Consider the following 27,888-nt stretch of genomic DNA (forward strand, 5'->3'; position numbering starts at 1 on the left):
ATGGAGGAGTATTTTGTTCAGCGGGAGGTGTTTGATGAGGTGCGCCTGGATGAAGTCGCCCAAAGAGACATAAGCTCAACCGGACCAACTGTGGGGGAGAAGATAAAGGAATTCACAAGGTACAAAACTACAGTATACCTGCTTCTTTTTTAAACTCCATTTTTAACACCAGTTTAATTATTTGTTACATAATCCAGTCCAAGGCATTTTCATGAAACCGGTTTGCATTGTGGTGTTGCCAAGCCTGAATAAATGAAAAGAGTGTTGTAAAGTGTGTCCGTAGAAGTATATCATGTAAAAGTTGAAGTAAATTATAGACATTATAAAAACTTTAAATGTATGTTTTAATACTGTCTGCTTTTAATTGCACCCACTAATATTTGAAAGAAGACTCAAAAATGAAGTGCTAAAAAACAGGGTTCAGGACTACTCTGGAAAAGAAATAAAAAAAAGCTGAAATGAACTTTTCCGGCAGGAAAGTCCCATGGAAATTAGATTTCTAACTATATTTTTTGCTTGCACTTTGATTGCACTAACTAAACTGAATTCAGATAATAAGCTCGTATCCCTAATGTAAATGACATGTGAACTGTTGCACCAACCAATGTTGTTCAAAGGTGAACTGAGCTTCAGAAAATCAATTGCAAATTAATAAAGTCATTAATAATGTTCCCAACAGTTACACATTGCTGGTGAGCAAACGTTATCTGCTTTTTTACGAGGCCGGGTCATAGTGACACAGCACAAGCAGGTGCTCACATTCTCAAGCCACATGCTGCCGTTTTGGAAGCGTAGGCAACTCCATCAACGCACAAAGAATATTATACCAAGATGTACGTTTCATGAGAGATTTGTTGACTTTCTCTATAGTCTACTGCTGCATGCACTTACTGTTCAGTTCTGGGAGCTATTGGATATAGGTATAGGTACAGTATATTATGAGAGAAAGGACTATTACAAGTCAGTTGTGCCTTGAGTCTCCTCTTTTCCTTCTTCCTCAAAGTAAATGTCTATTTGAATTTTTGCAATTGGTAAAGTACAAAGACTGCAATTTGGATATCCCTTTAAAAAAAAAAAAGACCTCCATCTGGTTGTCTTATGTGTAAAACAAAAGTAGTTGAGACCTCTGCAAACATGTTCTGAATTGCAAAAAGAGGTGAAAAGCCCCTTCTACTAAAAGAAACACTCTTGACTGCACATAAACCCCTCAACATGTTTCAGCCTTTCGCCTTCATCGGGGGATGAACCTAAAGAAGGCATTAGTTTAGCAGTTAATACGGTATTTTGGTTCCCTCCCAAATGTTGAACATATTTAAAAAGTGCAATCTGAACAGAATCTTGTCATTACAACTAAAATTGCTACAAAAAAGATGCAAAACTGAGGCACTCAAAGAAAATCAATGGTTAAAAGGCCTTTATTGTAGCATGGTCATTTAATGAAAACTTTAATCTCTCCACACTATAAACATGCAAACAGTGATGAGCAGAGGAATAGACTTGCCTTAAGTGGTAAAGTGCATGAGGAAAAAAATCCGAGGCACTCGGATTTAAGTCCTAATAGAGTCCTAATAAAGGACTTTTATCGTTATCAGAGTGCCTCGGACTGCCTTGTTTGTCATCCTGAAAGAGCATCTGATTTTTAGCATTTAACACACTTTTAAAGAACTTTTTTCAGACCCAGTGCAGCACTCCCGACCACCTTCCTTTATACAAACAGTGATGTTTTTGCGTGGCAGATGTTCAGTGCCCAGACTGAAGCAGATCTTGCAGAGGTGGATTCCTGTGCTCGACTGGCTCCCCAAATACTCCATCAGAGAAAATGCCATTGGGGACCTGGTCTCTGGCTGCAGCGTGGCCATTATGCACCTGCCTCAAGGTCTGTAGCTTGACCAAGAATGCATTTACACTGCTTTCTTTACAAAACAAGGGTCTCATTGTTCAGTATGTCAGGTAGATATAGTCATAGATGATACAACCAAAAGTCACCTATATCTAAAACATGAATTGTCATAAATAAAATACAATGTTTAAATAAGTGTAAAATACCAGATAATGTATGCGTGAGAGTTTGTAGATTACTTTAATTAAGTTTAAGATACTAGTGACTAATTTCTGCTTCTTCTCCCAGGTATGGCTTATGCACTACTGGCCTCCTTACGGCCTGTGTATGGCCTGTACACCTCGTTGTTCCCAGTTTTGGTTTACTTCATATTCGGCACTTCCAGACATATCTCAATTGGTGAGTATTATCCGGGAGATTAAATAAAATCAGTCCTTCCCTTTGCATGCCAAACCACTTTGAATTGTTCTATGTGTAGGTACCTTCGCTGTGATCAGCATCATGGTTGGTAGCGTGACAGAGCGACTCGGCCCAGACTCAGACTTTCCTTTAGACCAAAGCAATAATACGGGAGGAGTGGACGTTGATGCCAGAGATGCTTTCAGAGTGACGATCGCGTGCTCACTCACACTCTTGGTTGGGATCTTCCAGGTTTGTGCGTGTGTTTTATTTATTCATGCTATGAGGGAGAGCAGTGGAATGGGTTTGTAGTTCTGTATGGCTCTTATGTCACTTTGAAATGTTATCTAGTTTTTAAAATATTTTTCAAAACTTTGTAAAATGTTTATGTTATGTGTGATAAATAGAGATGTTACAATAGACATTTAATGCATAATTTTAGTATCATGTTGCTACTTAGATAACAAACAAGCAAGCAAAAAAGGAATTCCTGCACTATTTTAAAGAGATTTGAAACCCATAGTTACTTTTTTAGACGTGGCCAGTGTCAACAAATTCTCTATGACAACAGATTCTGCTGGGTGTGGTAAGGTTTGGCTTTGTGGTCAATTACCTGTCAGAGCCGCTGGTCCGGGGCTACACGACGGCATCTGCATGCCATGTCTTTGTGTCCCAACTGAAATATATTTTTGGAGTCTCGCCTTCGCGCTACAACGGACCACTTTCTCTGATTTATGTGAGTACATCATACACTTTGCTGTTGATCATCATTCTTTTAATTTAATAAGTAAAACTTAGTTTATAGATATATAAACTAAGTAAAACCACACAGACATTAATTTCACCTATCATATCACAAAGCTCGTCAATGTTAGTACTGCAACTTTCATTATCTATTGTACTGAAATACTTGTGACGTGTTCTGCTGCTAAGGGACTAGTACAATTTACTTGATTTACTTTCATAACTCACCAAATTATAAAATGGGTAATTCCTCTAACTACGGATCCCTGAGATTTCCTTTTCAAGTCTCTACTTTCCTGTTGATAAAGGCCATGAAACTGACTCTGTGCATACCTTCAAATCATAACAATGCCGCCCAAGAAGTGACTTCCTGCTCCAGCACACCAAAATAAAAGCACCATCTTATTCATTAGTTCAGCAGTTCATTAGTTCAACTTTCTTTCTGCCTAACTATTAACAGATAAAACAGTTGCAATATGTGTATTTAATTATATTCTTGTGATGTTCCAAGTACCTGCTGAACTAATCAATGAGATGAGCTGTGTGCTTTTATTTTGGCATGCTGGATCGAAACAGGAAGTCACTTCTTGGGTGGCGTTGTTATGATTTGAATTTATGCACAGAGTCACTTATACTTGTAGTTAGCAGTACCTTGTAGCAGTAACTACGAATGTCTAATTGCCTATACAGCCTTTCGCTGCCTACATCATCAGTGACATCAGCTGGAGGCAGGAAGTAATCATGAGAAATAAGATTAAACTAAAACTAGCGATTATAAGTGTAAAACTACAACTAAATAATGTGGTCCTGTTGTGGCTTAAGGTGCAGGAACAAGAGGAATGACATTTGAGACGATAAAATAAGGTTTATCTGATATTTCCAACATCAGTTTAGACATTTGTTTATTGTTACAATGGCAACAGCTACAATTTAAATAGATGGGAATCGAGCTTCCCACCTCCAGCTAAACCCGCAATGTTTACAAACAATTAAAGCAGGGGTAGGCAACGTCAGGCCCGGGGGCCAAATTCGGCCCTCCAGCATAAAACCTTTGGCCCCCAAGAGAACTTTGAAGAAACATTTATTCATTAATTAGAGACCAAATACATGAAAAGGACTCTAAAATGTGGAAAATACTGTCAATCTTTTCACATTTGCCAGCAAAACACCCCATTAGGCCGTATATTATGTGCAAAACTTATATTTGTAGAAAAAAAGGTGCTTTACTTTGGGCTACAGTTGTGTGTTTCGGCCCTTGGTGTTTTGGCAATGAAGAATATTGGCCCTCCATGACACAAACATGCCTACCCGTGAATTAAAGGGTCTATAGCCAAGCACTTTTAGTTCAGTGGCTCAGTGGTTGGAGCATAAATTCACAGATTAAAATTTTATTAGGTCAAATACTTGCTTTTGATCAGTATTTGTTTCTGTGTCCTTGTACAATTTCACTCGCCTATCCATGAATAAGGTGAATCAGTGGTCGTTGTTGGTTTTACCCTGAGCAGCTTTGGCTACATCCGTTTTCCACAACCAACATGCATGCACCACTTTCTATAACTGATACACTATGATTGCCTTCAAAAGCTGTTATTCAGCCAACAACAGCAACCACCCTTAATGCTGGTTTCCTTTACTCCGTAGACGGTTGTGGACATCTGCAGCCTTCTGCCTCAGACCAAGATCCCGGAGCTGGTGGTCAGTCTTGTGGCTCTTGTCGTTCTTGTTGTGGTCAAAGAAGTCAATGGTTGCTATGCAAAGAAGCTGCCTCTTCCCATCCCAATTGAACTCATAGTGGTAGGTCCTCTGTGGTCCAGCAGGGGGCACCTTAACCCAAGTTATTCTCATAGTGTACAAGCAGTGATTCCCAAACACAAAAAAGCACATACTTGAGTAAATAGTGGTAATTTTAAGTAAGTGAAATACATTTTTGACTTAACCAATTCCATACATTGAACCATGACTAAAATTGCACAAAAACTGTAACCACAATTTGGGAACCACTGCTGTAGAAGAAATCTTTTGTTTTGTTTTCTGTTTTAATTTTTTATTGTGTTTCTGCAGGTCATAGTAGCAACAATCGTCACGCATTTTGCTGGATTGACCGCGTTGTATCACATTGATGTGGTTGGAGAGATTCCCAGTGGGTGAGTTCTTATTTTCACCTTCAAAGGGACAAAAAAACAGTGACTAGACTTAACACTGACTCTACCGTGTGGGATCCTGGTTTTAGCCTCACAAAGCAGCTGATAAAATATCACAACGTGGTACAAGCAGGGTCACTCTGACTCTGTATTCAAAGTGTTTCCAAAAAAGCTTCCCAGTAAAGCCACAGGGCTGGAAACCTGCTCTAAATTATCATCCGTGGGAGGCAATAAGAGACTGCTTTACTGCGGTGGTCATTATTAACTCTTTTGTTTACTCTTAATACCGGCCGTGGACCGAATAGACCTTCACACAGACTTGTAATACTTTACCCACTACAATACTTGATTTATCTATACTTTGATTAGTTCATATTGTAAGTTATATGATACACAGTGCTGTACAGTAGCTATTTTATTCCATTTATCTAAACTGTATTTCTGTTTGATATTGCTGCATACACTATTTGCAAGGTCTGAGCTACAGGATATTAGTTAGAGCCAAAGACATGAACTCTGGGTATGTGAGGCTTGTTAGATAAATTCATTTCACTTTCCATTAGGGTCTAATCCAATCAGTCACAGTAAAGTGCGATTTGCCCCAAAGGCAGTATATCATATGCCAAGACTGCCTGACTTCGTGCTCTGTATCTAAATGCTTGTTTCTTGACTCTTCATTGCTGCAGACTCAAGGCCCCACGAGCTCCAGACGTTGGTTTGTTCTCACAGGTGATCGGTGATGCTTTCGCTGTGGCTATTGTGGGCTACGCCATTAACATTTCTCTGGGAAAGACATTTGCCCTAAAACATGGGTACAAGGTGGACAGCAACCAGGTGAGCAGCATATACAGAACTACCTTTATCGTTAGAATGAGTTCACAGTATTCGCCGATGCTGCGTGGTTTCAACAAAAGCCAAATGTATCAAAAATCACTAAGCTTATAGATATTATAAAAGAGAATATTATTTTCCCATTATAAAATATGCATAACCACAGGATAGATTTCAACTGTAGTTACTCCCTGAAAAAGGTGGGTCAAAATGTTCATACTGTATGTTCTATACTTGTCATGTGACTGTGTTGTGGTCTGGTTTTATGACAATTGAATTAGACGGCCTTTTACTGTAAGCAGATGGCCCGATGTATTACTCGAATCCAGCAGTGATGGCTCCTGTTTCATTCATACTCTGCTACATACACTATCATGGCGTCTGCACAAAGAAAACATGGAATAACACTTTAAGGGCTTCACGTTTCAAGTATAGACTAGAATGCTAAAATGCTATACAATATTGCTAAAGGCAAGTTTTCCATCTCAGAAATATACACACAATCAATCGTGACCATATGCTCATCATCCTTTTTGTTTATTACTTTTAAATAATTCATTTTGATGGTGCGCTGGTCTATTTACACCTGCTTATTATGTCAATGCATAATATTATGGTATAAAAGATTATATTGTTATAATGTTTTATTTATTTTGCACCATCACTCCGCACTGTTTTTTAATTTGTTGCTATTAAATGGCCGATAAAACGTCAAAGCCCCTTTCAGTTTTTAATAATATCGGAGTATTTGAGTGAACAGTGAGTTACTGTTCGCAGTGGGCACACAGCTCTGTACAAGCACACAGTACTTGCAGAGGCATGTGACCGGGATCATTGGGCTGAGAGCACTCAAGCTCTAAGTGCTGCTCTGCAAAATCATTAATGCTCAACAAGCCCAACGCAGTCAACTGTGCTCAGATGTGTCTTGAGGTTCTGTGCTGATGCGACACTGGGTTGATGAACAAGTAAATGCCATATGAAAGGATTATATGTGCTATGTAATTGGCGCATAGGACATTCATGTGACTGGAAAGATGTTATGAAAATGGAAAACATGGGAAAAAATATGCGCAAATTGTTCAAATCATGTATTTTTTGCTCGGCTCTGCGTCGTCACAGACGTCATCCCACTCTACAAAAAGATTCATGTATAATTTGTGACTGCTACCGAAAGAATGTGAAATTGTCTGCCTAACTGGTCACTGGCACACTCCAAGGTGCACTCATACTGGCAGAAACTCTAGCCTCCGGGAAAATACATGGACGGGCAGCCGATGTACGCACCGTTTTTTCGTCAGTGTGGAGGGTTTTTGTCCCGGTTTTGGCAATTTCCCCTCCCTATTCACTCTGTGCTCTCCTGTTTTAATAAAGCCTATGAGCTAAAAACAGTCAAAAACAGAAATGAATTACAGTGCCTCTGTTGAAACAAACTCTTCTCATCTCGCCTCATATGACGCACATGGTTTTGTTCCTGAGGGTGGTCTGAGGGGCCGTATGCACAGAATGGCTATCACTGAGCATGATTGAGGAAATAACTAATCAATAGTGCATTTTTAGATAACTTGGTCAAGGACGGTGATGTCAAAATTATGAAAATGTATTGCATTTTGTGTCTTGCAGGAACTGGTTGCCCTTGGTCTGAGTAACTCCATTGGAGCCTGTTTTCAGTGTTACAGCGTCACATCGTCCTTGAGTCGAAGTTTGGTTCAAGAAAGCACTGGGGGAAAGACACAAGTAATGTAGAATTGTTTGAATTAGACACTAGAAACCTGTTGCAAAATACAGATGATATACTGTATCCATCTTTTCTTTCTTTTATTTAGGTAGCTGGATTTATTTCCTCCATCCTTGTTCTCATTATTGTTCTGAAAATTGGAGCGCTCTTTGAAGATCTCCCAAAGGTGATGCCACGCCCTGAATTAATAGTTATACAGTTGTGCTCAAAGTTTACATACCCTGGCCGAATTTTTGGACTATTTTTCAAAGAATATGAAAGATAACACAAAAAGTTATTTTGTCACTCATAGTTAGTGGTTGTGTGAAGCCTTTTGTGGTGGAAAGTACCAAAAATGAGATTATGATCAAGAGGAATTGGGCGGCTTTACCATTAGATTATATGCAGACCCTTCTCCACAACTACCACACAAGACTCCAAGCTGTCAATAGTAAAAGTACTTATAGTAAAAGGTCGTCGTACTGTAGCCGTTGTCATAGTGACTGTCAACAACATTTCTCGGAAAGCGGAGAAATAATTGATTTTCCAGATTCTTGGACTTCTTCTTGATACTTGGTGAACTTTATTTTCATACCTACCTACACAGAACTGGGGTATGTAAACTGTGGATCAGGGTCATTTTTGGTACTTTCTTTTTTCATTATGATTTAAAAAGAGCAAACTAAGTCAAACAATTCTGCCAGGGTATGTAAACTTTTCAGGCGAACTGTATATATTAAGATTGTGACAGTGCATGTTGCCATTTATTTACTGAATTACTTTTTTTCCTTTTTACTTAGTTGTCATTTTTCATGTTGAGTATTGTTGTATTTAGTGATATGTACATGCTTGTTTTTTTTGAAAGGCTGTCCTGTCTACAATAGTGTTTGTGAACCTCAAAGGAATGTTCAAGCAGTTTACCGATGTGCCTCAACTTTGGAGATCCAACAAAGTGGATCTGGTAGGCTGATTCTTCCCTCGCTTATTAAAAAGTTTATACAAAAAAGTCAACTTCACTAATTTCACATTGTTTTATTCGTCTGTAGCTCGTGTGGCTAATTACATTTGTAAGCACCATCCTGTTGAACTTGGACTTGGGCCTTGCAGTTTCTATTATGTTCTCCATTCTGACCGTAATCTTCAGGACACAACTGTAACTACCAATTTATTTTGTTTATTTGTACATTTTATAGATTCAACGGGGTGTGTAACAAAAAGTATTGGTAGTACCTCATGGGGAAAATAGTCATTGTCTATTTGTCCCATCTTACCTGGGTATGGCCACTAATACCGCTGTCTTCCTTAATATACTGTAATCTCCTCTTTACTGTGCCTCAGACAGCTTTGTCATTATAGCACTGGGACAAATCGACGAAACAGTAATTTGTAGTCAAGTTGGTAGTTAGCAGTGAAGCCAATCAAATACATGGGCGTATAATAGTTTACAGACAACAGTTTCTGCTCTGTCAACCTGTAATTAAATGAAATCTTTCTTTAACACACGGGTTTGTGTTGCACAGGCCTCGCTACTCTGTTTTGGGTCAAGTGCCAGGAACCGACTTGTATCTGGAAACGGAGACCTACAAACAGGTATGAGCTGATTCTTACAATGTTGTGGAGGGAAGAGAAGCTTTATGAATTTACCAATGAGGGAGTGAAAAGGGGGTCAGTTTGGGAAAGTGTGGTAACCCCTTCCATAAAGGGGTTAAAAAAGTTGATATTTGTGTGTATTTGAGTTTGTATTGACTCAGATCTACGAGTGGACAGCATGGCGCCTTTACTTTCCATCACAGGATGCTCCAGGATCAATTGTTTGGAAGGTTTTCACTGCTGACGGAGCCTCTCACCACAAAACCTACAAAACAGTTGATCCTGGAGTGTTGGAGAGACCACTGTGATCTAAAGTAAAGGCGCCATGCTGACCACTGATACAGCTGCTGTGTCAATACAAAGTCAAATATGCACAAATATAAACTTTCATTTCCACATAAAAAGTTACATAATGCAGCTTTAAAATCCTATAATATTTCTGCTTTCGCACATCTGAAAGTGGTTGTTATATTTTATTTACATGACCTGAAAATGCCAGTATTTTTTGTGTCTCTTCAGGCAAAAGAAATCCCCGGAATAAAAATCTTCCGCTCGTCTGCGACCATCTACTACACAAATGCTGAGATGTATTTGGACGCGCTGGAAGAGAAGGTGTGAGTTCATAAACTCTATTGCAGCATTTGGTCCCTGTTGTGCTTTCATCAACACTGCTAACGGCTCTCATTATCTCTGTCCTCTCACTTTGTTTTCCCCGGTGTTGTGCTGCCGTTTGAAAAGAGCGGGATTGAAATCGGAAAACTGCTGATGAAGAAACAGAAGGAAGGAGCCAAGCTGAAGCGTCAACAGGAAAAAGAGAAAAAGAAAGCAAAGAAAGATGCAAAGAAACAAGTACGCAACAAACTTATTTTTACAATTAAAAGTTGCTTGTGTAAATTGTATAGCACAGTCATGAGAAACAACCATGTGCACACAAGTATACACAAGTAAAAGTAATCAACAAAATTGATTTTATATCATGTAAAAATGTAAAAAAGCAAAACGATGTGTAGTGATAAACTTAACTCAAAGAATTACCATCTAATAGCAACAACAGCAACATGTGCATGAAAGTAAATTAGAATCTTGTTCCTTTCCACTTCCAGTAAATCTTGTGTATTGTATGTGTATTGCTAGAAAAGGCACGCCAACTACCAGGCGACTGGCAGCTTCACTTTGACTGAGTCCCAGAGCAAAGTCCCCACAGGCCTGAACGGACACAGTCACGGAAATGGTGCTCCATCATTAATGGCAGAAACTAATGGCAAAGTGAACTGGGCTTATCAACACGACGCAGCCACTTTAGACACAGAATCTGACACAGACACTCGTCAAATTGAGGACGAAGTATCGGCCGATGAAGAGCAAAAAACTCACAGCATAATCCTGGATCTGTCCACGACCAGCTTTGTGGACACGGTGACCGTCAAGACCTTGAAAAATGTAAGTATGTGGCTATATAGCTGAATGTTACAGGTTACTGTACTGACACATTTCAGAAAAAAATGTAACACTTTTGCTATAACAAATCTAAAGCCTTTTGCAGGAGTGTGTTACGGTTTTTAGTTTAACATTTTTTGAAGGTTTGAAAGTAGATGATTGTAATGGAGTTCCAAGTAAATGTTTAGGTAGAAAAGATTTCTGTGCTGTACAGTATACACCCGAATGCTATATTTTTGGCAGTACAGTAAATGAATTGTTGTGTGCCTGTATAGCACATAAGGTCTGTGTGAACAGACTAAGAACAGACTGTGACATGGCTGTTTCTTTTAGATTTTCAGGGATTTTGGAGAGATTGATGTGGACATCTATCTTGCGGGCTGCCAAGGTGAGTGGCAACAGTGATTTAACAACATGACGATTGTATGGGTATATCACCCACATGTGTTAAAACATATCTGAGTATGGGTTATCAAAAAAAAGTAGTAGTTGTAAAACTTGGAGAGTAGACTTGGTCCTTTCTTACAATGGTCAATCTAGTGACCATTATAGTGATTATAGTGACCTTCTAGTTTGAAGTTTTTTCACGGAGCTTTATTAAAATGTTGAACATTTTTCTAAAACGGATGATTGACACTTTTCATTAAATAAAGAAAATAAAACATTTATAAAATGCATAATATTAATTTATGCATTGAGCACTTGTGCTATACTGTGTACAATACATACTATAATTCGAATTTACTTTTGTGTGTGTTTTTTCAGCTTGTGTTATTGAGCAGTTTGAGAAGGCAAATTTCTTCACAAGCTCCATCCCGAAAAAACGACTGTTCGTAACGGTCCATGATGCAGTTCTTCACATTCAGAGGACAATATATTTGCCAGGGGTGAGCATGAACTTACATTTTTATCTGTGGTCCAAACTCATTCTTTACTTTCTAATTCATTCGTTACGTCTCAATTTGTCACAGAGATGAGTTTATGAACACGTTTCATGACTTTCAGGGAGAACTAGCTGGCAACAACATCCAGTCTGTACAATCGATACAAATGAGCTGTACACAATGGTTTTTGCTCGCAAATGGTTTTAATGAATTTTATTCAACTATTGGACAAAGTCAGGTACAGGGCCTTTAACTGCGGGGCCACATTCAGCCTGTGCAAAAATATGATGAGTGAGCATTTGGGTAGATAAGTGTTACATTACAGGGGTCACCAACGTGGTGCCCGCGGGCACCCAGGGGCCCTTTGGGGCATGTCCAGTAGCCCTTGGGACTTTTAAAGTGTAAAACACTTCATTTTCTTGAATCAAATTCTTAAAATTACAGTTATTTCGGTTCTTGTGACTCAGTATGAGTTTAAAATAAAGCTATTTTAATATAATATGGGGTCAATATCCTATAAATGAACAGTGTACGTTTAAGTCTTTAGGATTTGTTTTTAACTGGTAGCCCTCGAACAACTTAATGCTCTTAAAGTAGCCCTCAGCTGAAATAAGGTCGGTGACCCCTGTGTTACAACAATGAAGCTGGTGAACTTTTAAAGAAAACTGGATTGTAGAAAGTGCAAAGATCTCGCATAATCTTTTACTATGTGTATTCAGTACAGAGCATTGGTTCAGGATCATTAATCCTTTTTTTATGTACGTCATTGACACAATTTGAATAGCGTTTACATATTTTTCAATTTATTAAAATTCAAAACTTGATTTTGTTTTAAAAACACAAACATAATACTTAATATTATATTATTTTGTAAATATATTGTCCATATAATTATTGATAACTTTTTACTTGTAATATTGTTTCAGGAAATTACCTGCATCACGCAAATGTAACCAGCAGGGGGCAAAATATTCCATCCTTGGTCTTGGTGCTCAATGGCCAACATTGAGCTCACTGCTGCTGTGAGTCTCCTCCTCCTCCTCTTTCTTTGTGGAGGGAAAAATGCACCACCTCCACAACATGGCGCCGGTTGCCCTTGGAAACAAGATTTTTTATGATATTGTATAATGAGATGGAGCAGCATCACGTCATCACTGCAGCTCTGCTCTCCTCCGCTGTGAAAGAGGACAGCAGGGAGGAATGAGAGTTACACACTGGCCTGACAAGCCACTGATACATATAGATAAATATGGACTGGGTCAGGGAAATACAGTGGATCGTATCATACACAGGTCATATCATACAATGGTTAACTCCTGTGTCCAAAATGACTCTTAATGTTGTAGTTCACGGGTAAATGCTCTTTTTCTGGATCTGGATTATATTGCACAATGGTAGTTTGAGCGCACATAAAATATTTCAAAATTTGCCATTTATAGTCAAAGGAGGCAAAATTTAGTCTAAACTAATTTATCAATCAATCAATTAATGATGTTAAATGTTTGTTTTGGCACAAAAATATGTCACCGTGCACATATTTAACAGTATTTAATGTAATATTGTATAATTATTTTCTATTGCACTGTTTGCACAGTTTTGATTGGGCACTACAACAACAATCACACTATTGTATCATTCTCCCGAAGTTATTGACTCAAACATTACAAGAGTAAATTAGCCACATTTTAAAATGAAACCTGATCACACGAAGGACCTCCACTGCTCCCTGTCCCTTTGAGAGTCAGTGTGTCATTGGAAATGTATTTGCCGTCAGTCAGTGTGGGTTTCCCCATTTAGACATGTGACATTTCCGAGCTGCCTTGTATTCTTCTACCTTGTAACATTTCTGTCGCACTCTCAAAATGAAATGACTACCTACTTTTTATTATGAAACTGTATGGAGGCACTAAACTGATCATTTGCCACATGTATTTGTAAATGTTATCTGAAAGGGAATGCCTTATATAAGCTAAAAATTATTGTTAGTAACTGAGGGACTTGCGGTTTGACGTCTTGGCTTCCTGCTACTCTGAAAGAAACTGAATGCAGTGCTGCAAGAAGGAAATGAAGCTGACTTGAACTTTTACACTGCAGATAACCTCAGGACACTTCCTATGCGTCATAATGCCAATATATCGTTCACTTATTTCTATTCATTGTTTTATTGTGTTCAATGGTCTGACTTTTTATAATCTTTAATAATGTAAATAAAGAGCCATACAAAAGGAAAAGTCCATCTTGGGCCGTTTATTGCTGCATTCCTCACATTTTCTCCACAAATTTCTGTCACCTCATTTTCCTGCACCTGCCTTTTGCACATCAAAACCTCTCCTTTTTTTTCTCATTTGAAGGTGGAAATACTGATCACAGATTTTTACAATACAACAAGGAAATTTCGAAACACAGATCTGGTTGCGGCGCTGATGCAATGTCTATTTTTAATTTCTCTTTGTCAGTAATGGGAGCTATTTTTGTGCAAAGAAACACAGTTGGTAGAAAACAATGCTGAGTGTGAAATGGGGATGCCATGGTTCAGAGCTTTTAGTAACACTTTGCAATAGCTCGCCACTATTGTGTCATTAAGCGCTAATAAACATGTATTTGTTAATCTAGGCTTGATATTACACATTGAACACTAATACTTTTGCATTGATCGAATTACTTATGATTTAATACATTGAGTGGATAATGCTGACTTAGTGCTGGCAACGAGGCAAATCGACTGCTTTAAAATACTGACTTTACAGAGCGTAGTTATTTAAAAGTGTTACCAAGCGAACCAAACGAGGAGACACAAAGTATACTTAATGGCATCTAAGCTATTTCCATTCAAATATGGCATATTTTTACATTGGGCTGCACAATATTGAAAATCAATTCTTACTGCAATACTGGCAAATATCATATTGAAATATAAATAAAGATTAAACGATAAAAATACAGTATTTGATTTACATGATGATCATGGTAATTCCAGAGGCAAAGCTGAATTTATTTTGGAAGTTTAAGATTGGACGTTTTAAGCTGATGGTCTTATGAAATCAATTGTTCAAATTCCTAAATCCAAATGTCACCAATCACTTCTTCAATTTCAAAATTATTGCTGGTGTTTTTAATACTGTGCAGCTCTCTAACGATGGCTACTTAGGCTATTACAACAGGACAGTTTATGGTACTTAAATGATTGTTTTACACGAAGCGAAAGATAAGGGCAGCAGCAACAACACTGGTCACACCACAGACGGGACTGGACGGCACAAAGGCAGCGGGGCAAGAGAAGGACGAGGTAGAGTCAGAAGTCAAGCTCGGGATGCATCCTATCAATATTGTGGGCTAAGCAAGTTATTGTGTCTTGTGTCAATCTTATCTTTGGTCCGTTTGCCCGGGGGCTTTTGAAAGTCAAATATTGTAGTAAGATATGTCACTAAATTTGTGTTCAGACTGTGTTTTGATTATGAAAAGGGCAACATCTGCTTTGTTGTTGGTGTTTAGATGACACTCTCAAAGAGCAGTGTACTCTTTGTGCCTGTAGAGGGCAGCAGCTTGGCTTCGCTCTCAGGGGCCAGGTACTCCAGGTGGTGTCGTCCCCACACAGGCGTGGTGAGGTGCTGCCATCGCTGTGGAAACACAGGGAAAAAAGAAGAGATAAAATCATAAAAAAAAAAAAAAGAATTATTAACAGCTTTATCATTAGCCTGATATGTGTTTATCATGTTAGGTAGAGACTTTAGTTCAAAACCTTTGATGAAGCAGAGGAATCACGTATCAAAACCGCCAAACAAAACAATAATATTTTTTTGTGGGGAAAGTAGAATGTATGTTTTTTAGCCTTAACAAGCCTTGTGATTGGCTGAGGACAGAACCAGTGATGTTAAGATGCAGCATTGTTTGGAGAGTAAAAAATACATAGTTATACATTTTACTTGGGCAATTATGCTAGGATGCATGCATGTTTAAAGCAGTACTAAGTAACTCATTTTTTTTACTCATTAATTGTCCGTGAGAGTAAATACTACGCTGACAGAAAAGACAAAGGGAAAGAGGGATATTGTACATCCAATTACACAATGGAGATGAACATTTTTCACACAAACTTAATACTGCTAAAGTGGCGCTAACCCGCAGCTAGCTTTGCCCATTAGCCTGTTAGCTTGTTCTTCGTGATTCCATTAGTGTGTATTGGGGCCCCCGACCCTGAGGCAGCGAAGTTGCAATTGTGGTTTTCTGGCCAAAGACACCAGGAGGAGATGTAAGACCCCCCAATCATCCCATTAACACTTGTATTACCCCCAGAGGGACTACGAAAAGGATTTATTATGGTAAACAGGTTACTTTGTGCTGATTTAAATAAAGCAATGTACCCATTATTGAACAAATCAGTAGTGTGTATGTAGGAGTGCATGAAAATATGAGGATAAACAAGAGTAAACACCAACACAAGGAGGACATGCAGACCGTACTCAGATAAATTATAGTTAAGAGCTCAAGTATCAAAAACCATGAGTGATTATGACTTTTGTCTGTTACGTGTAAAGTGATGGTGTTTTAGATGGACACTTTCTGCAAAATTGTATACAGAACATACATTTAATGCTCATTTTATGCTGATCTGTATATCCAAATGAAGTCGTACAATGAGAGAAACCAACCAAAACAGGCCTGCTGCTACTAGGGAACAAATGATTTATTGACGTGAGTAACCCAGGAGACATGCTTTATGAGATGTTAAAAGGTGTAAACAGAAAACATTAGGTTACATATTGTGTGTACTGACCTCCCGCAAAGATCCTTTACATCGCAGCAATTTGTAGAGAACAGTGAGAGGGATACAAAGCATAGAGGACAGTGCGAGGGCCCATCCAAGCAGTTCTCCCCACAGTGGATAGGTGTAGACGGTATTGTAGGTCAAGGGTTTGTAGTTCACCACGTGGAAAAAGAACACGCCCTATGAATGAATGAATGAAAGTAAAAAGTTAGCAGCTTGTCATGACAGTTCTAAAAATAAAAGAGACGCACTTACCACACAAACTAAAGGAGTGATATAGGACCAACACCACTTCATGTACGGAAGAGGCTGGTACCCGATCATCCGAGCAACGTCGTCCATAAAGCGGTCAGCACCTGACAATAAATACCAGACAATTTTAAAATAGACACTTGGCGCGTCAGTATTTTATGATTTTAAATGAAAACAAGAACGTCCCGGCTTTCTGAAGCCAGGATTGAGAGAGGGGTGTATTTGTGAGTGCAAGTGTAGAACTATAGATGTAAATTAGCTCATGGCAACAAACCACGGTATCGGGTTTACATGTGAGTAAAAAAACAACACAAATGAATGCAACTACGAAAGATGGTCATATCAGAACAAAATGAAAATAAAACAGTTTAGACCTGGACTAGCACAAGAACAAACGGATTTAGCTTCAGACTAAATCTGAAATTGACCAGGTCTAAACTGAAAAACAGAACTAGCTCTGCACCGGTCATCTGATGAATTTTAGCTGCAAAAAGATTTAGCTTCACATAGTCTTGAATGTCAGTGGTTCAGATGGTAGACAGGGTTGGACAAGACACTTCACCTACCGCCTATGTGAATGTAGTGAGTGACTGAGTTAGTGATGGTGGTGCAGATTAGCAGCCTTGATTCTGTCGGTCTACCCGAAGGCAGCTGTGGCTACAATAGTGGCTTACCACTAAGTATGAAATGAATGAATAATGACTAAGAAACTGGTGACACAGGCTTGTAAAGGTGCAATAGGCCAAGAAGTGAACGATTGTCATCTTACTTATGATACTTCCATAGTGTCTATTTAAAACTGCCATGACTTATTCATAATTTTGTTCCAATTTAGAGCAAAAAAATTGACCTGGTTTGATTTCATCCCATTTTTGGAAATGTATTTGTTAATGGAGTCTCATCACAGACTTTTTATAGTTGTAAATGTAATGTTCATCACCATGTTTCACATTTACATATAATCTATGACGTTCTCACCATAAACCCATGCGATCACCACACACTCCCAGAAGGCCTGCCACAGGAGGGTGATACCACTGGCAGAGTAGTAGTCGAACAGCTGGAAGACATACATGCCTCCCTGGAAAAAACACACATAAAACTGTCTTCAACAAGGCCACACTTTAAATAGTTAATGTAAGTCCTATTTCTAGCCTTCCTTCTCAGCTCCCAGTGAGTTCTGCTTGTGCCTCTATGTGCAACAGTGATTATATTCTCAAGATTATTTGAGTTAGAGGTTACAGGTGGCTGGAGCTTATCTCAGCAACTGTGGCCGCGAGATGCGGCGCTCCCTGAAGAGTGGCCACTGAAGCCACACACCGACAGATAAACAATCACGTATTGCATTCTGCATACAACTGCATTCCTTCACAGAGAGTATTTTCTCCTTCAAGCCTCCCTGACACACTTTTTCAAATGTATTCGATTTCATCACTGTTATTTCTAATGCTAGACTGACCATTTTAGGCAGGAAGGTCAATACAAAATATTACAAACATGGAATATAAAATTTAGTGTACCTCGGTCACCATTGACATGTCAATAAGGAAGCAGATCAGGCAGCAGATCGCCGCTACCACTTCTCGCTGCAAGGACCCCACGACGGACTTGGGAGGTAACATGTCCATGATGCCGGTGATGAGCCCCTCCACCCCAACGAACTGCAGAGGACAAAGACAGTCAGACGCTCAGAAGAGAAAGTGAGGCTTCGGGTAGAATTACACTGACTGAAATTACAGTCGTTTCATTATTAAAACGAAACACTTGTGCAGGAGGCTAAGGTGTCCACAGTGACCTATGTGTTGACTACAGGAAACCAAACTAACTTAAATTACTGACAAAATGAAATGATAGCACTTTACTTTACAGCACATTAATAATATAGTACTAGGATGAAATCATTATGCTTACCCTAACCACCAGCTAAAATGTAAATTACCAGAAAAAATTGAACCGACTGCAAAAATACAATATCAGCACCTTGTGTTTTTTAGGCGTCACTGTGTTGCTAATTAGTATCGATATAAGTGCTTGTTGTTATCGGTTAAGTAAAATTAACCTATAACCCGCCTATTCACTGCAAGGCCACCATATTGGAGTCTTTCAAGATGTATTTTTGGGAGTTTGTGAAAACACAAATCTCGTGGCTATTCATCTTGCGCAAGGTTAGAATTTAGTCATTTTTAAAAATTATTTTTCCACATCTAGTTCTTCTGTTTGGAAAAAGAGTGGGAGTGTGTGACTGGACTGACACAGACAGCTGCTGTGTGTGAATCAGACAGAAGCTCATTGACAAATCCCTCCACTGAAAAACAATAGACGTAGGCAACAAACTAGAGTCTGAGAAACACAGTCGAACACAGACAGTCTAGTCTGGGTCTGAGTGTACTTGGGGGTAGATGGTGAGAGTAACGGTGCTTTTACTCTCTTAGTTTAACATACATACATTTTACTTCAGATTGACCTACATATAAACGTCACTTTGGGGATCTTATGAAATTAATATCAGAAAGAGTTAAAAATAAAGCAAAAATCAGTAGTAGTTGTGATGATAATAATAGTAATAAATATTGTATATAGTTTTAGCATTAACTAGAGCAGCAGTAGTTGTCGTGGTCGGTAGTTTCGTCTTAACTGCAGTGTATTACCTGGCTGTCCAGGCCCAGGATGAGCAACATAAAGAAGAAAAGAGCAGCCCAGAGAGGCGCAAGCGGCATCAGTGTGACAGCTTTCGGATAGGCTATGAAGGCTAGACCGGGACCTGCAAGCACAAAGTAGTGCATAATACCTCCTGGTATTGGTAAGGTAATTTCAGTTTTAAGGAATCTGTATTCTTACCGCTTTCTGCTACTTTACTGATGTCTACACCTTGTTCTGCAGCCATGAAACCAAGCACAGAGAACACCACAAAACCAGCAAAAAAACTGGTCCCACTGTTGATAAGGGCCAACATGAACGCATCCCTGCAAAAGTACAGGAAAGTCATATAGAATACAGAATAACGGAAAAAACAATCCCATCTTTGCAACGTGATGCTTATGACGTGATGCAAGTGAATATTGACCTAAGTAGAGAGGGGGATCTAAGATCAATACCACTTTCCCTAAAGTTGTTATTGTCAGGTAGACAGTTACGAGCATGAAGACCAATGGCTGGTGTTCAAATAGAAAAATATATTGTCAACATTAAAACTCAGTGTCTCTAAGTTTAGAAAAGTTCATCAGCATAATGTGTCAATAAATAAATAAATAAGTATGTGGAATGAATAGAAATGCTTGAAGGTAGAAAAAGTACATGAGACCACAAACATATCTAATGACATTGCAGTTGCAGTCTATTTATTGCCTTGCTGAATCACTTGTAGATGTACATCTATTAAATCACACCTCAAAGGTGATGATGTGAAGGAACTTGTTTAGCAATAAAGTTGTTGCAATAGTAAATTCCAAAGTCCATGGTGCTACAGGGCACAAGCTATTACTGAAGCAATGGACACATTGTGGTCGCTGTCAACTGTGTAACCCAACACAACAGCATTTACTAAAGCAATTTCATAGACTTGAATGAATAGTAGAAGGAGTAGCACTATCTTTGGCAGTATCTTCAAGTAAGTACAAGAATAGATAGGGAGACATATTTTACCTACTGTATCCATACTTAATGTTACCCTATTCTTCCCTCATCCAATTCGATTTTTGTCAAACTATGAAACGCTGGGAATGCAACTGTGCTTAGGCCATAATATCTTCTTAATAGTGAACTGTGTGTTGAGGATCATGAGATAGTAGTGTTGTGTCCACACTCACTGGTAGCAGTTGTTGTGGAAGCGGTTGTAGCTGCCCAAAGCAGTCAGAGCCCCAAGACCGATGGCATAAGAGAAGAAGATTTGAGTTCCAGCATCAATCCAAACCTAACGCAAGTGAAGCAGGAACGTCTGTGAGATCATTGGACTGTTTGTTTTCCTTTAGGGTGGTTTAACATCTCTCACCTGTGCCTCTCCGAGTTTGGACCAGTCTGGTTTCAGGTAGTAAACGATCCCGTCCAAAGCTCCTGGCAGAGTGACTCCATGGGCCAACAGCACCACCAGGACCAGGTAAGGGAACAGGGCAGTGAAATACACTACCTACAAAAGAACAAAACATACAACATATTAGTGTTCTGTTCAGAGGGGAGAACTGAAATATTTCTAACCTTTTGAGTTAAAGAAGCTAAACTACACAGCTACAGCAAGTATAATATAAAAATGTGCTTACTCAAACAGGTTAATAATATGCTCCAATGGCTAATGCTCTGCTAATGTTTTGGTTTTACCAAGTATGTTTTTAATGTTTTACATGATCACTTGTATTAAGCATTACCTGCTGTAAATACTCATAAGAAGAGGCCCATTTGGTCCCTCCTGGAGATGTAATGGGCCTGTCATGTTACATTGGAGAAAAGGTAGCCTGTAAATGGAAAGCCAGACAATTTGTAAACCTCCTGCAATAGCAGGGGTTTTTGGCAACCTTTCCAGACAAATATGACCCTTGTGATCAACTACACAAATCTGTCACTCATAACACATTTAATGTTTCATTTTGTGAACAAGTGCAAATCCCTTTTCTGACCCGAAGTTACAAATCAGCTTAAAGCTGCTGCCTTTGACTCCATTATTTCTGCCAAGAAGCTCTTACACCAAATGATGCAAACAAATTAGTTTCTAAATTGGAAAATTAAGACATTTCATTAGCTTTAGCATTAATTTATAATCTTTGGAAGTAGAATGATTAAGGTTTTGATATTCTTTCAATTTTCTTTTAAATAAAAAATATACCAGTTTCTAACCTGACAAATAACTACATGAGTGCAAATGAGGACAGCCATTTAAATTCAGCATAATACACTTTCCAGGAAGAAAACATACTACAACTGCCTCAGTCATTATGTGTAATATGATTTCACATAAGTCTGAACCCTCGGTACAATTCAATCTGATTAAGGATCAAAGTAAAAAGCTTCATATCTGGTCTGACAAGTAATGTTCCTCATTACTCTATGACCCTCAACAACAACAACAACAACATGTTATATCACAGTCAACAGAGACGCCTTTACCTTGCCAGTGGATTTAACTCCCTTCCACATACAGAAGTAAACGATGATCCAGGTGACAAGAAGACACAGCACCATCTCGTAGCTGATGGCGCCGGGCTCATGAAGACCTCCAGAGAGACGGAGCACTTTACGCCTATGGAAAAACAAACAGTATATCATTATAACCACAATGAAACATATTATACTATGGATACAAACTGATGTAACCAAGAACTATTTTGTTCATGTACAAATCGATGCAATGGTAACTTTTATTTTCATTCATATGTAGCACAGGTACTTTTAATATGGTTACAGAGAACAACAGTAAAAATACATTTATTGCAGGTGTTTTATTTAATTATTGTTCTCATATTACGCACCCACTATGGATGTTACTGTAATTATGAAGTTGTTTGTTAGTTCTTTCACTATAAAAAAAATACGAAATAGAAAACTACATACTCCCAAAACTCGATGACAGGGGAACGCAGGCCCTCGTGCTCCCAGCAGGTCGCATTGAGGAGACTTTGGGCAGTAGACAAGTTCATAGATTCAAAGAGCGACAGGTTGGAGGAGCTGATGGGGCCAGATAAGGCGGAATGGTTAAGACAGGAGCGTCTGAAGTCCTGGGTGCAGTTGGGCGTGTTCCAGGGGTGACCACAGGTAGCCCAGGGCAGAGGATTTGTGAAGGAGTGAAACAGGAAGTACAGACCCCACACCAGAATCATTATGTAGTAGGTGTTACAGAAGAACACAATCACCATAGAGGCCAAGCCCAAACCTGAAAGGGGAGAGGATGGAAAGAAATTGTAAATGTTGCAATTTTGCTTTACAAACAGTTAAAGCCCAGCAAATACAATGGTTACATTACTTAAATAATAGCAGTCTTTGCAAGTTAGAGGTGAGCATTTTGGGATCTTAGCGTTGTAGTCAGGGCCACTGATAGTGAGTTTGGTGTTCGAGGCAGAAATGTGAAAAAAAGAGGCTATTTTTCAATAATGACATCTCGCTTAGACATCTTTCTCTCACTGCACCTCTCTCTCCTCATTTGGCACTGAAGCACCGGTTTTAGAGCTCCACGTGTTGGATCGATAGCCGCATTGGTACTAATTTCCTTAACTCTTCTTCCCCAGTGAATACGAGGCTGTTTTTTGTCAAATAAAGACGTTTTGAGTCCAAACACTGCCCCTGATCTGTCTGTTTAGGTGTGCTGCCGAGGTCCTACTCCCAAACCTTGCACTCTCAAACGCACTTTGCCCCAGATATGACACAGACTCTAGTGCCCGTTAATTTAGGGAAAATGTAATGATAAATATATATAGGAAACTGCGATACTAGCTGGAGTTGTAAAATACCTTTTGAGAATGTTTACCTTTGAAAAGGGGTGCAATATTCCAGGCAGAAACCCCTCCTTGCTTCATGAATTGTCCAAGAGCAATCTCCAAAAAGAAGACTGGGATGCCTCCAATAAACACAATCAGCAGGTAGGGAATAAGGAAAACCCCTGCAAAACATAGAGAAATTGTCTTATTAAGTCATAATGTCACCAATCACTGCAGTGCTCTAACTGTATGGTAGAGGACTGATGCTTTACTGGGGCTCCTTATTGAATTAGAAATGTTCTGAATCCAACTGTCTATAGTTGTTGTTGACATTCAATGCATTCATCAATGTAGCCTGCCTTTTACAGCCCCAACTATAAATAACCTGCATTACATTTTTACGTAACACACTTGCAGCAAAAAATACTTCGACAAGAATGAATCTATATTTAACACCTGGCATCGGGCATTTGACTCTGTCTGTTTCCAGGGATATAATAATACAAATGGGTATAGCCAACACAGTCTGCACAGATGGGAGGGGGAGTCACATGACTTGCTCTGACGCAGAGAGAAAAGGAAGGAAAGACGGACACATCACTGGACGGACATTTACACAGGACAAAGCAGAGGTTGAACAGGCTCAACAAAAGCAAAAAAAGACATGACTATACTAAGAATAATAATCCCACTAATAAATATATGTGATTTCTTTTCCTGTGTTTCATTCTGTTTTTTTCTGTGAGAAATAGGGCTCATAACCTTATAAGGAAACATGGTGTGTGTGGAGCTGGAAGGGGAGGGAGAGACAGAAAGGACAGAGCAAAGGTGCAAAAAAAGTTGCGAATGGAATAAAGGTAGTTTTTTTTAAAATCATATGAATACTGGTAACACTGGAGCACAGACTACAGCCAAGGCAATCGTTCTATCTCGCAATAGTCAAGACAAAGTATCTGAATTAGGACTGGAATGTGCCAAACAAAACATAATATTTTGTATTTTCCTAAAATTGTGCACAGTCCTTTAAATCAACGATGATATAGTGAACACTTAACTAAGGGCCTACCCCTTGGAAGTGTGAAATAAACACTTGCAAATTCCTGGTGCATTCTGGGCCTTATATACAAGTATTGTGCAGGCTTATACGACCCCAATCTGCCCAGAGTGTTTCTGCTCAAAACCATATGAATGTCCCAATTATGTGTTTGCTTTTGGTTGTTCTATAAGATACTTAACTAAATAAATCAATCCCTGAAACGGCTTAACTCTTGCAAACAGTGGCATTTTTAAATGTTTAATGTTTATTTATTGTTTGTTTTAATGTTAATTGCATTAAAAAAAAAAAAAAAAGTTGTCTTCTAGTGGAAAGACTTAAAGGTCAAACCATCTTTAAACCCTCATGAACACAAGAACATAACACGTCTTAACCGGGACTAACTTAAAACTGGGTCAGGGCTAAACCATACTATGGTCTCGTAAACAACTTCTTTCTTATGAACTATGAATCCTATCATAGATCCGCCTGCACGTCAGCTACAGTGTGCCATAAACCTGGAGGATCTTATCAGGGGGAGAGCTAGGTAACTGGAGTTAATGCTGGGCAGGAGTTACGGGGGTGCACTGTGTGAGACTGGCCATTGTTATACGATACCAGAAGGTGGGTATGAAAGCCCTGGGTCACAAGACACAGCACCAGGGAGGGGGAGCTGCTCTGGCACATTTGTACATTCACAAAATAAACAGAGGGTAGGGCTAAAGATAAGCATTGTGACTGTACACTGCTACCGCTACAGAGGGTTCACAAAAGGACAGATAAGAGCAATAAAAATTGAGTTCCAGGGAACCATATTAAACGGTTACACCAGTGCTAAATAAGTATTGTCAAAGGTCTCCAACTGCAAAGGGGGGTCAATACCATATGAGAACAAGTGGGCAGTAATTACTGTAATTAAGAATAAACTTCCCAGCTTTCCAGTAAACTTTTTGCAATCACTCCATTGTATTCCAGAATGCAAAGAACAAATCTATACTTTGGCTTGGCATTTCTTAGGTGATGTTTGAGCCTTACCCCCTCCATTCTTGTAGCAGAGGTAGGGGAAGCGCCACACATTCCCCAGGCCCACAGCAAAGCCCACACAGGACATGATGAAGTCCATCTGTCTGGTCCAGGTCTCTCTCTCCACTACAGGGACCGCCACACTCCCATTGGCTGCAGCTGCAGTGCCATCAGAATTTGGAGGAGGGCCAGCCCCAGCACCATCACCACACCCTGAACCTGCGCTGGGCACCAGGGACCGCACAGACCCACTGCCCTCCTCATCTGACAGAGTCCCTGCCTCCAGCTGAGGAAGGGGCATCTCGCCTGGACCCACAGAATAGTAACGATTACATGAGCCTTTAAGGAGACAGATAAGACTGACAAAAAGAAAAATAGTATATTAAGTACATGTTACACTAAGAAGCTTTCGATTAAACATAGTAAAACATTTTCAGTTTGTGCATGATGAGGATGATGAAGTTTGTATAAATTCTCAGTAATGGAGGCCTTCATTGGAGCAAAACATTTCAAAAATCTTGATTTTGTTGCTTTGAGCGCAAGACATTTTGCCACCCACCAAGTACTTTTCTGAAGTTCGCCTGGTCTGGTAATTGGAACATGAAGCCTACTCCTCCAGAGGAAAGGAGTTACATATAAGAGAGTTCTTGCTAAGGCAAAACTCCTAGTAACAGAATAATGTGCTGTACTCCATTAGCTACAATGACTGTAATGAGCAGTATACTGTATGGGAGAAACAAGTCTCTTCTGAGTGAGAGAACAGCAGCGACCTCTGTTCAGCGCGGCACCTCCACCTTTAAAATCAGCATTACATGAGGTGAGCATTTAAGATATGAAAAAAAAAAAAAACATAGCTTGTGATTGATTGGTTTAAGTTTGGGGAGTCCGCAAGGGAATCTTTGAACTCAAACTTTCTTCATTATAAACAACAAAGCAGGGCATGTCTAACTCCTCCCCTAAAGAGCAGTATGTTTTCCAATTATCAGACCAGGAGAACTTCAGACTTGAGCTTCTTCATGAGTGTCATAAAATCTTCAAAACAATATAGAATAAATAAATAAATAAATAATAATAATAAACATTTATGATGTTCATTGTGTCTACTCGTGTTACAGTATCACAGGTTCGTTTTGTCAAGACACTGGGGTTATGATGAAATCTTTTTACCTTTCCTTTTTGCGGCTGAAACATGTAAAAGTAAAACGATTTCAACATCTCTAACCCTAGTGTCTGACAAAATGAACCCTAAAAGTGATACAATTAATAATAATAATAATAATAATAACAATAACAATAACAATAACAATAATAATAATAATAATAATAATAACAATAACAATAACAATAACAATAACAATAACAATAATAATAATAATAATAATAATAATAATAATTTACCAGACCATTCACTACTACACTAAAATCTGAGGGGGAAAAAAAACCAAATCCGCTAATTTGATTAAATAGAGTTAATTTATCTGACAGTCTGACACTGGGATAAAGGAGCTGCAGTGCAAAGCAATGTGGATAATACTGTATGCGCCACTGCTCGTGCCCACTGTGGCGGGGCTGTTTCCTTTTAAACTAGGTCTTTCAGCATGTCACTAAAATGACTGAAAACAAAACGGACGCTTCATTAGTGGCATATCTTCGGGTATCAAGTGAGCCGCTCAGGTCTGGACGCAAGACAAGGCAGCTCAATCCAGATCAGAGCAGTTTGAGGGGGAGCGTAAACGGGGATACGCACAGGGATGCCAGGTCATTGGTAACGACCAGACTCTGACAGGATTTCAGTCTTGGTGATACATGCTGTGTTTAATTATAGGGGGCTTGGAGCGAGGTCTAGTGGAGAAATAACGGCCAAAGTCACATTTTACTTGATAAAGCTTATGTTTTAAGAAAAAAAGAAAAAAAACTATTGATCTCAAGTCACGTGTTGGTGAATACATTACTGGACTGAAGACTGACGCACAATGTGGAGCCGGGAGCTCCTTACATGACCATAACTGTATGAAATGGTACTTACCGTGATTGTTGTCCTCCACTTCAGGTGACATACTGTTAGGACAAGGCTCTAGACCAAATATTTCTTAAAGCCAGAGGCAATTTAAGTTGTATTATGTCTGGCTCAAACAGAACACCGGCGGGCTTTCACTGGCAGACTAGGATGTAACGTTAGGCACTTCGCAGCGCACCGCTTATTCTGAGTTTATTTCACTTTCTCGTAATAAATTCAAATTTCTCAGTTTAGTGTTTATTGGCTCAGTCAAAAGATGGAAATTCACAAAGCGCCGCGGTCAGAGTAGCCGTAGACACCGGAGATTCAAAAGCAGTCGACGAAGCACTTGAAGGTAAGCCTGAAGAATCTCATGGATAACAGTTAGATGAAAGTAATACTGCGCCTTAAGAAGAGTATCGTGTTGGTTTTGAAAAAGCGAAGTCAGAGGACCATAAACCTGTGCGCGATGCCGCTCCTCGACAGACTAAAATGTGACCCTCTGCGCTGTCAGCGAGCCGTCACGGAGGCTGAGCCCGCCCCCTCCCGCTGCTGTGGACGGGATTGGACGCACCGGAGCAGTGCGGTGCGCACAGCATCAGCAGCAGCGGCCAAATCAGGAGTCACAAGGATGGGTTTATTACGCTACAAATGTCCTTGACCTCAAACCACGCAAATAACTGTAGATAAATGCCCACAGGTGCCCGGAAGCAGCTGACAGGATATACATAGGTCATTACAGACAAAGTAAAACTAATTTAGACTGATTGTTATGGAGTGTTACAAAAGTAATCACTACTGTACATCCATTATTGCAGAAAGTTGCAGTAGGTTACAGCTT

The 27,888-nt window shown here is 39.3% G+C and overlaps 2 protein-coding genes across 2 annotated transcripts; one reads left to right on the plus strand and one right to left on the minus strand.

Annotated features, from left to right (window-relative positions):
* On the plus strand, positions 1-14,917 carry LOC306964391 (solute carrier family 26 member 6-like; the record flags this gene model as incomplete). The annotated part of the gene is made up of 19 exons (XM_079558384.1): positions 1-119; positions 1,737-1,876; positions 2,129-2,239; positions 2,319-2,491; positions 2,811-2,975; positions 4,625-4,777; positions 5,045-5,127; positions 5,811-5,958; positions 7,576-7,689; positions 7,779-7,856; positions 8,535-8,630; positions 8,716-8,822; positions 9,190-9,259; positions 9,779-9,871; positions 9,998-10,108; positions 10,394-10,699; positions 11,030-11,084; positions 11,462-11,583; positions 14,780-14,917. The coding sequence occupies 19 exons, from the start codon at positions 1-3 to the stop codon at positions 14,915-14,917; spliced, it is 2,382 nt and encodes a 793-aa protein (XP_079414510.1).
* Positions 14,424-27,565, minus strand: LOC306963915 (sodium- and chloride-dependent creatine transporter 1). Its single transcript, XM_079557676.1, has 14 exons — positions 27,078-27,565; positions 25,064-25,357; positions 23,046-23,177; positions 22,136-22,454; positions 21,692-21,824; positions 20,586-20,720; positions 20,404-20,507; positions 19,436-19,560; positions 19,246-19,358; positions 18,118-18,258; positions 17,576-17,678; positions 16,601-16,701; positions 16,355-16,525; positions 14,424-15,197 (listed from the first exon to the last, which is right to left on the minus strand). Exons 1-14 carry the CDS (start codon positions 27,106-27,108, stop codon positions 15,069-15,071), a joined length of 2,031 nt encoding a protein of 676 aa, XP_079413802.1. The 5' UTR covers positions 27,109-27,565; the 3' UTR covers positions 14,424-15,068.
* Positions 27,566-27,888: the final 323 nt, after the last annotated feature.

Source organism: Gobius niger (genome assembly GCF_951799975.1).
Source record: "Gobius niger genome assembly, chromosome: 6".
Classification (NCBI taxonomy): Eukaryota; Metazoa; Chordata; class Actinopteri; order Gobiiformes; family Gobiidae; genus Gobius; species Gobius niger.

Excerpts from the sequence above, each read along its gene's own strand:
- LOC306963915 (XM_079557676.1), bottom strand. The coding sequence starts at position 27,108 with ATGTCACCTGAAGTGGAGGACAACAATCACG. Across the intron at positions 25,358-27,077 it reads AGTGGAGGACAACAATCACG|GCGAGATGCCCCTTCCTCAG; the intron begins GTAAGTACCATT and ends CTGTGGGTCCAG. Across the intron at positions 19,359-19,435 it reads CAGTAAAGTAGCAGAAAGCG|GTCCCGGTCTAGCCTTCATA; the intron begins GTAAGAATACAG and ends TTGTGCTTGCAG.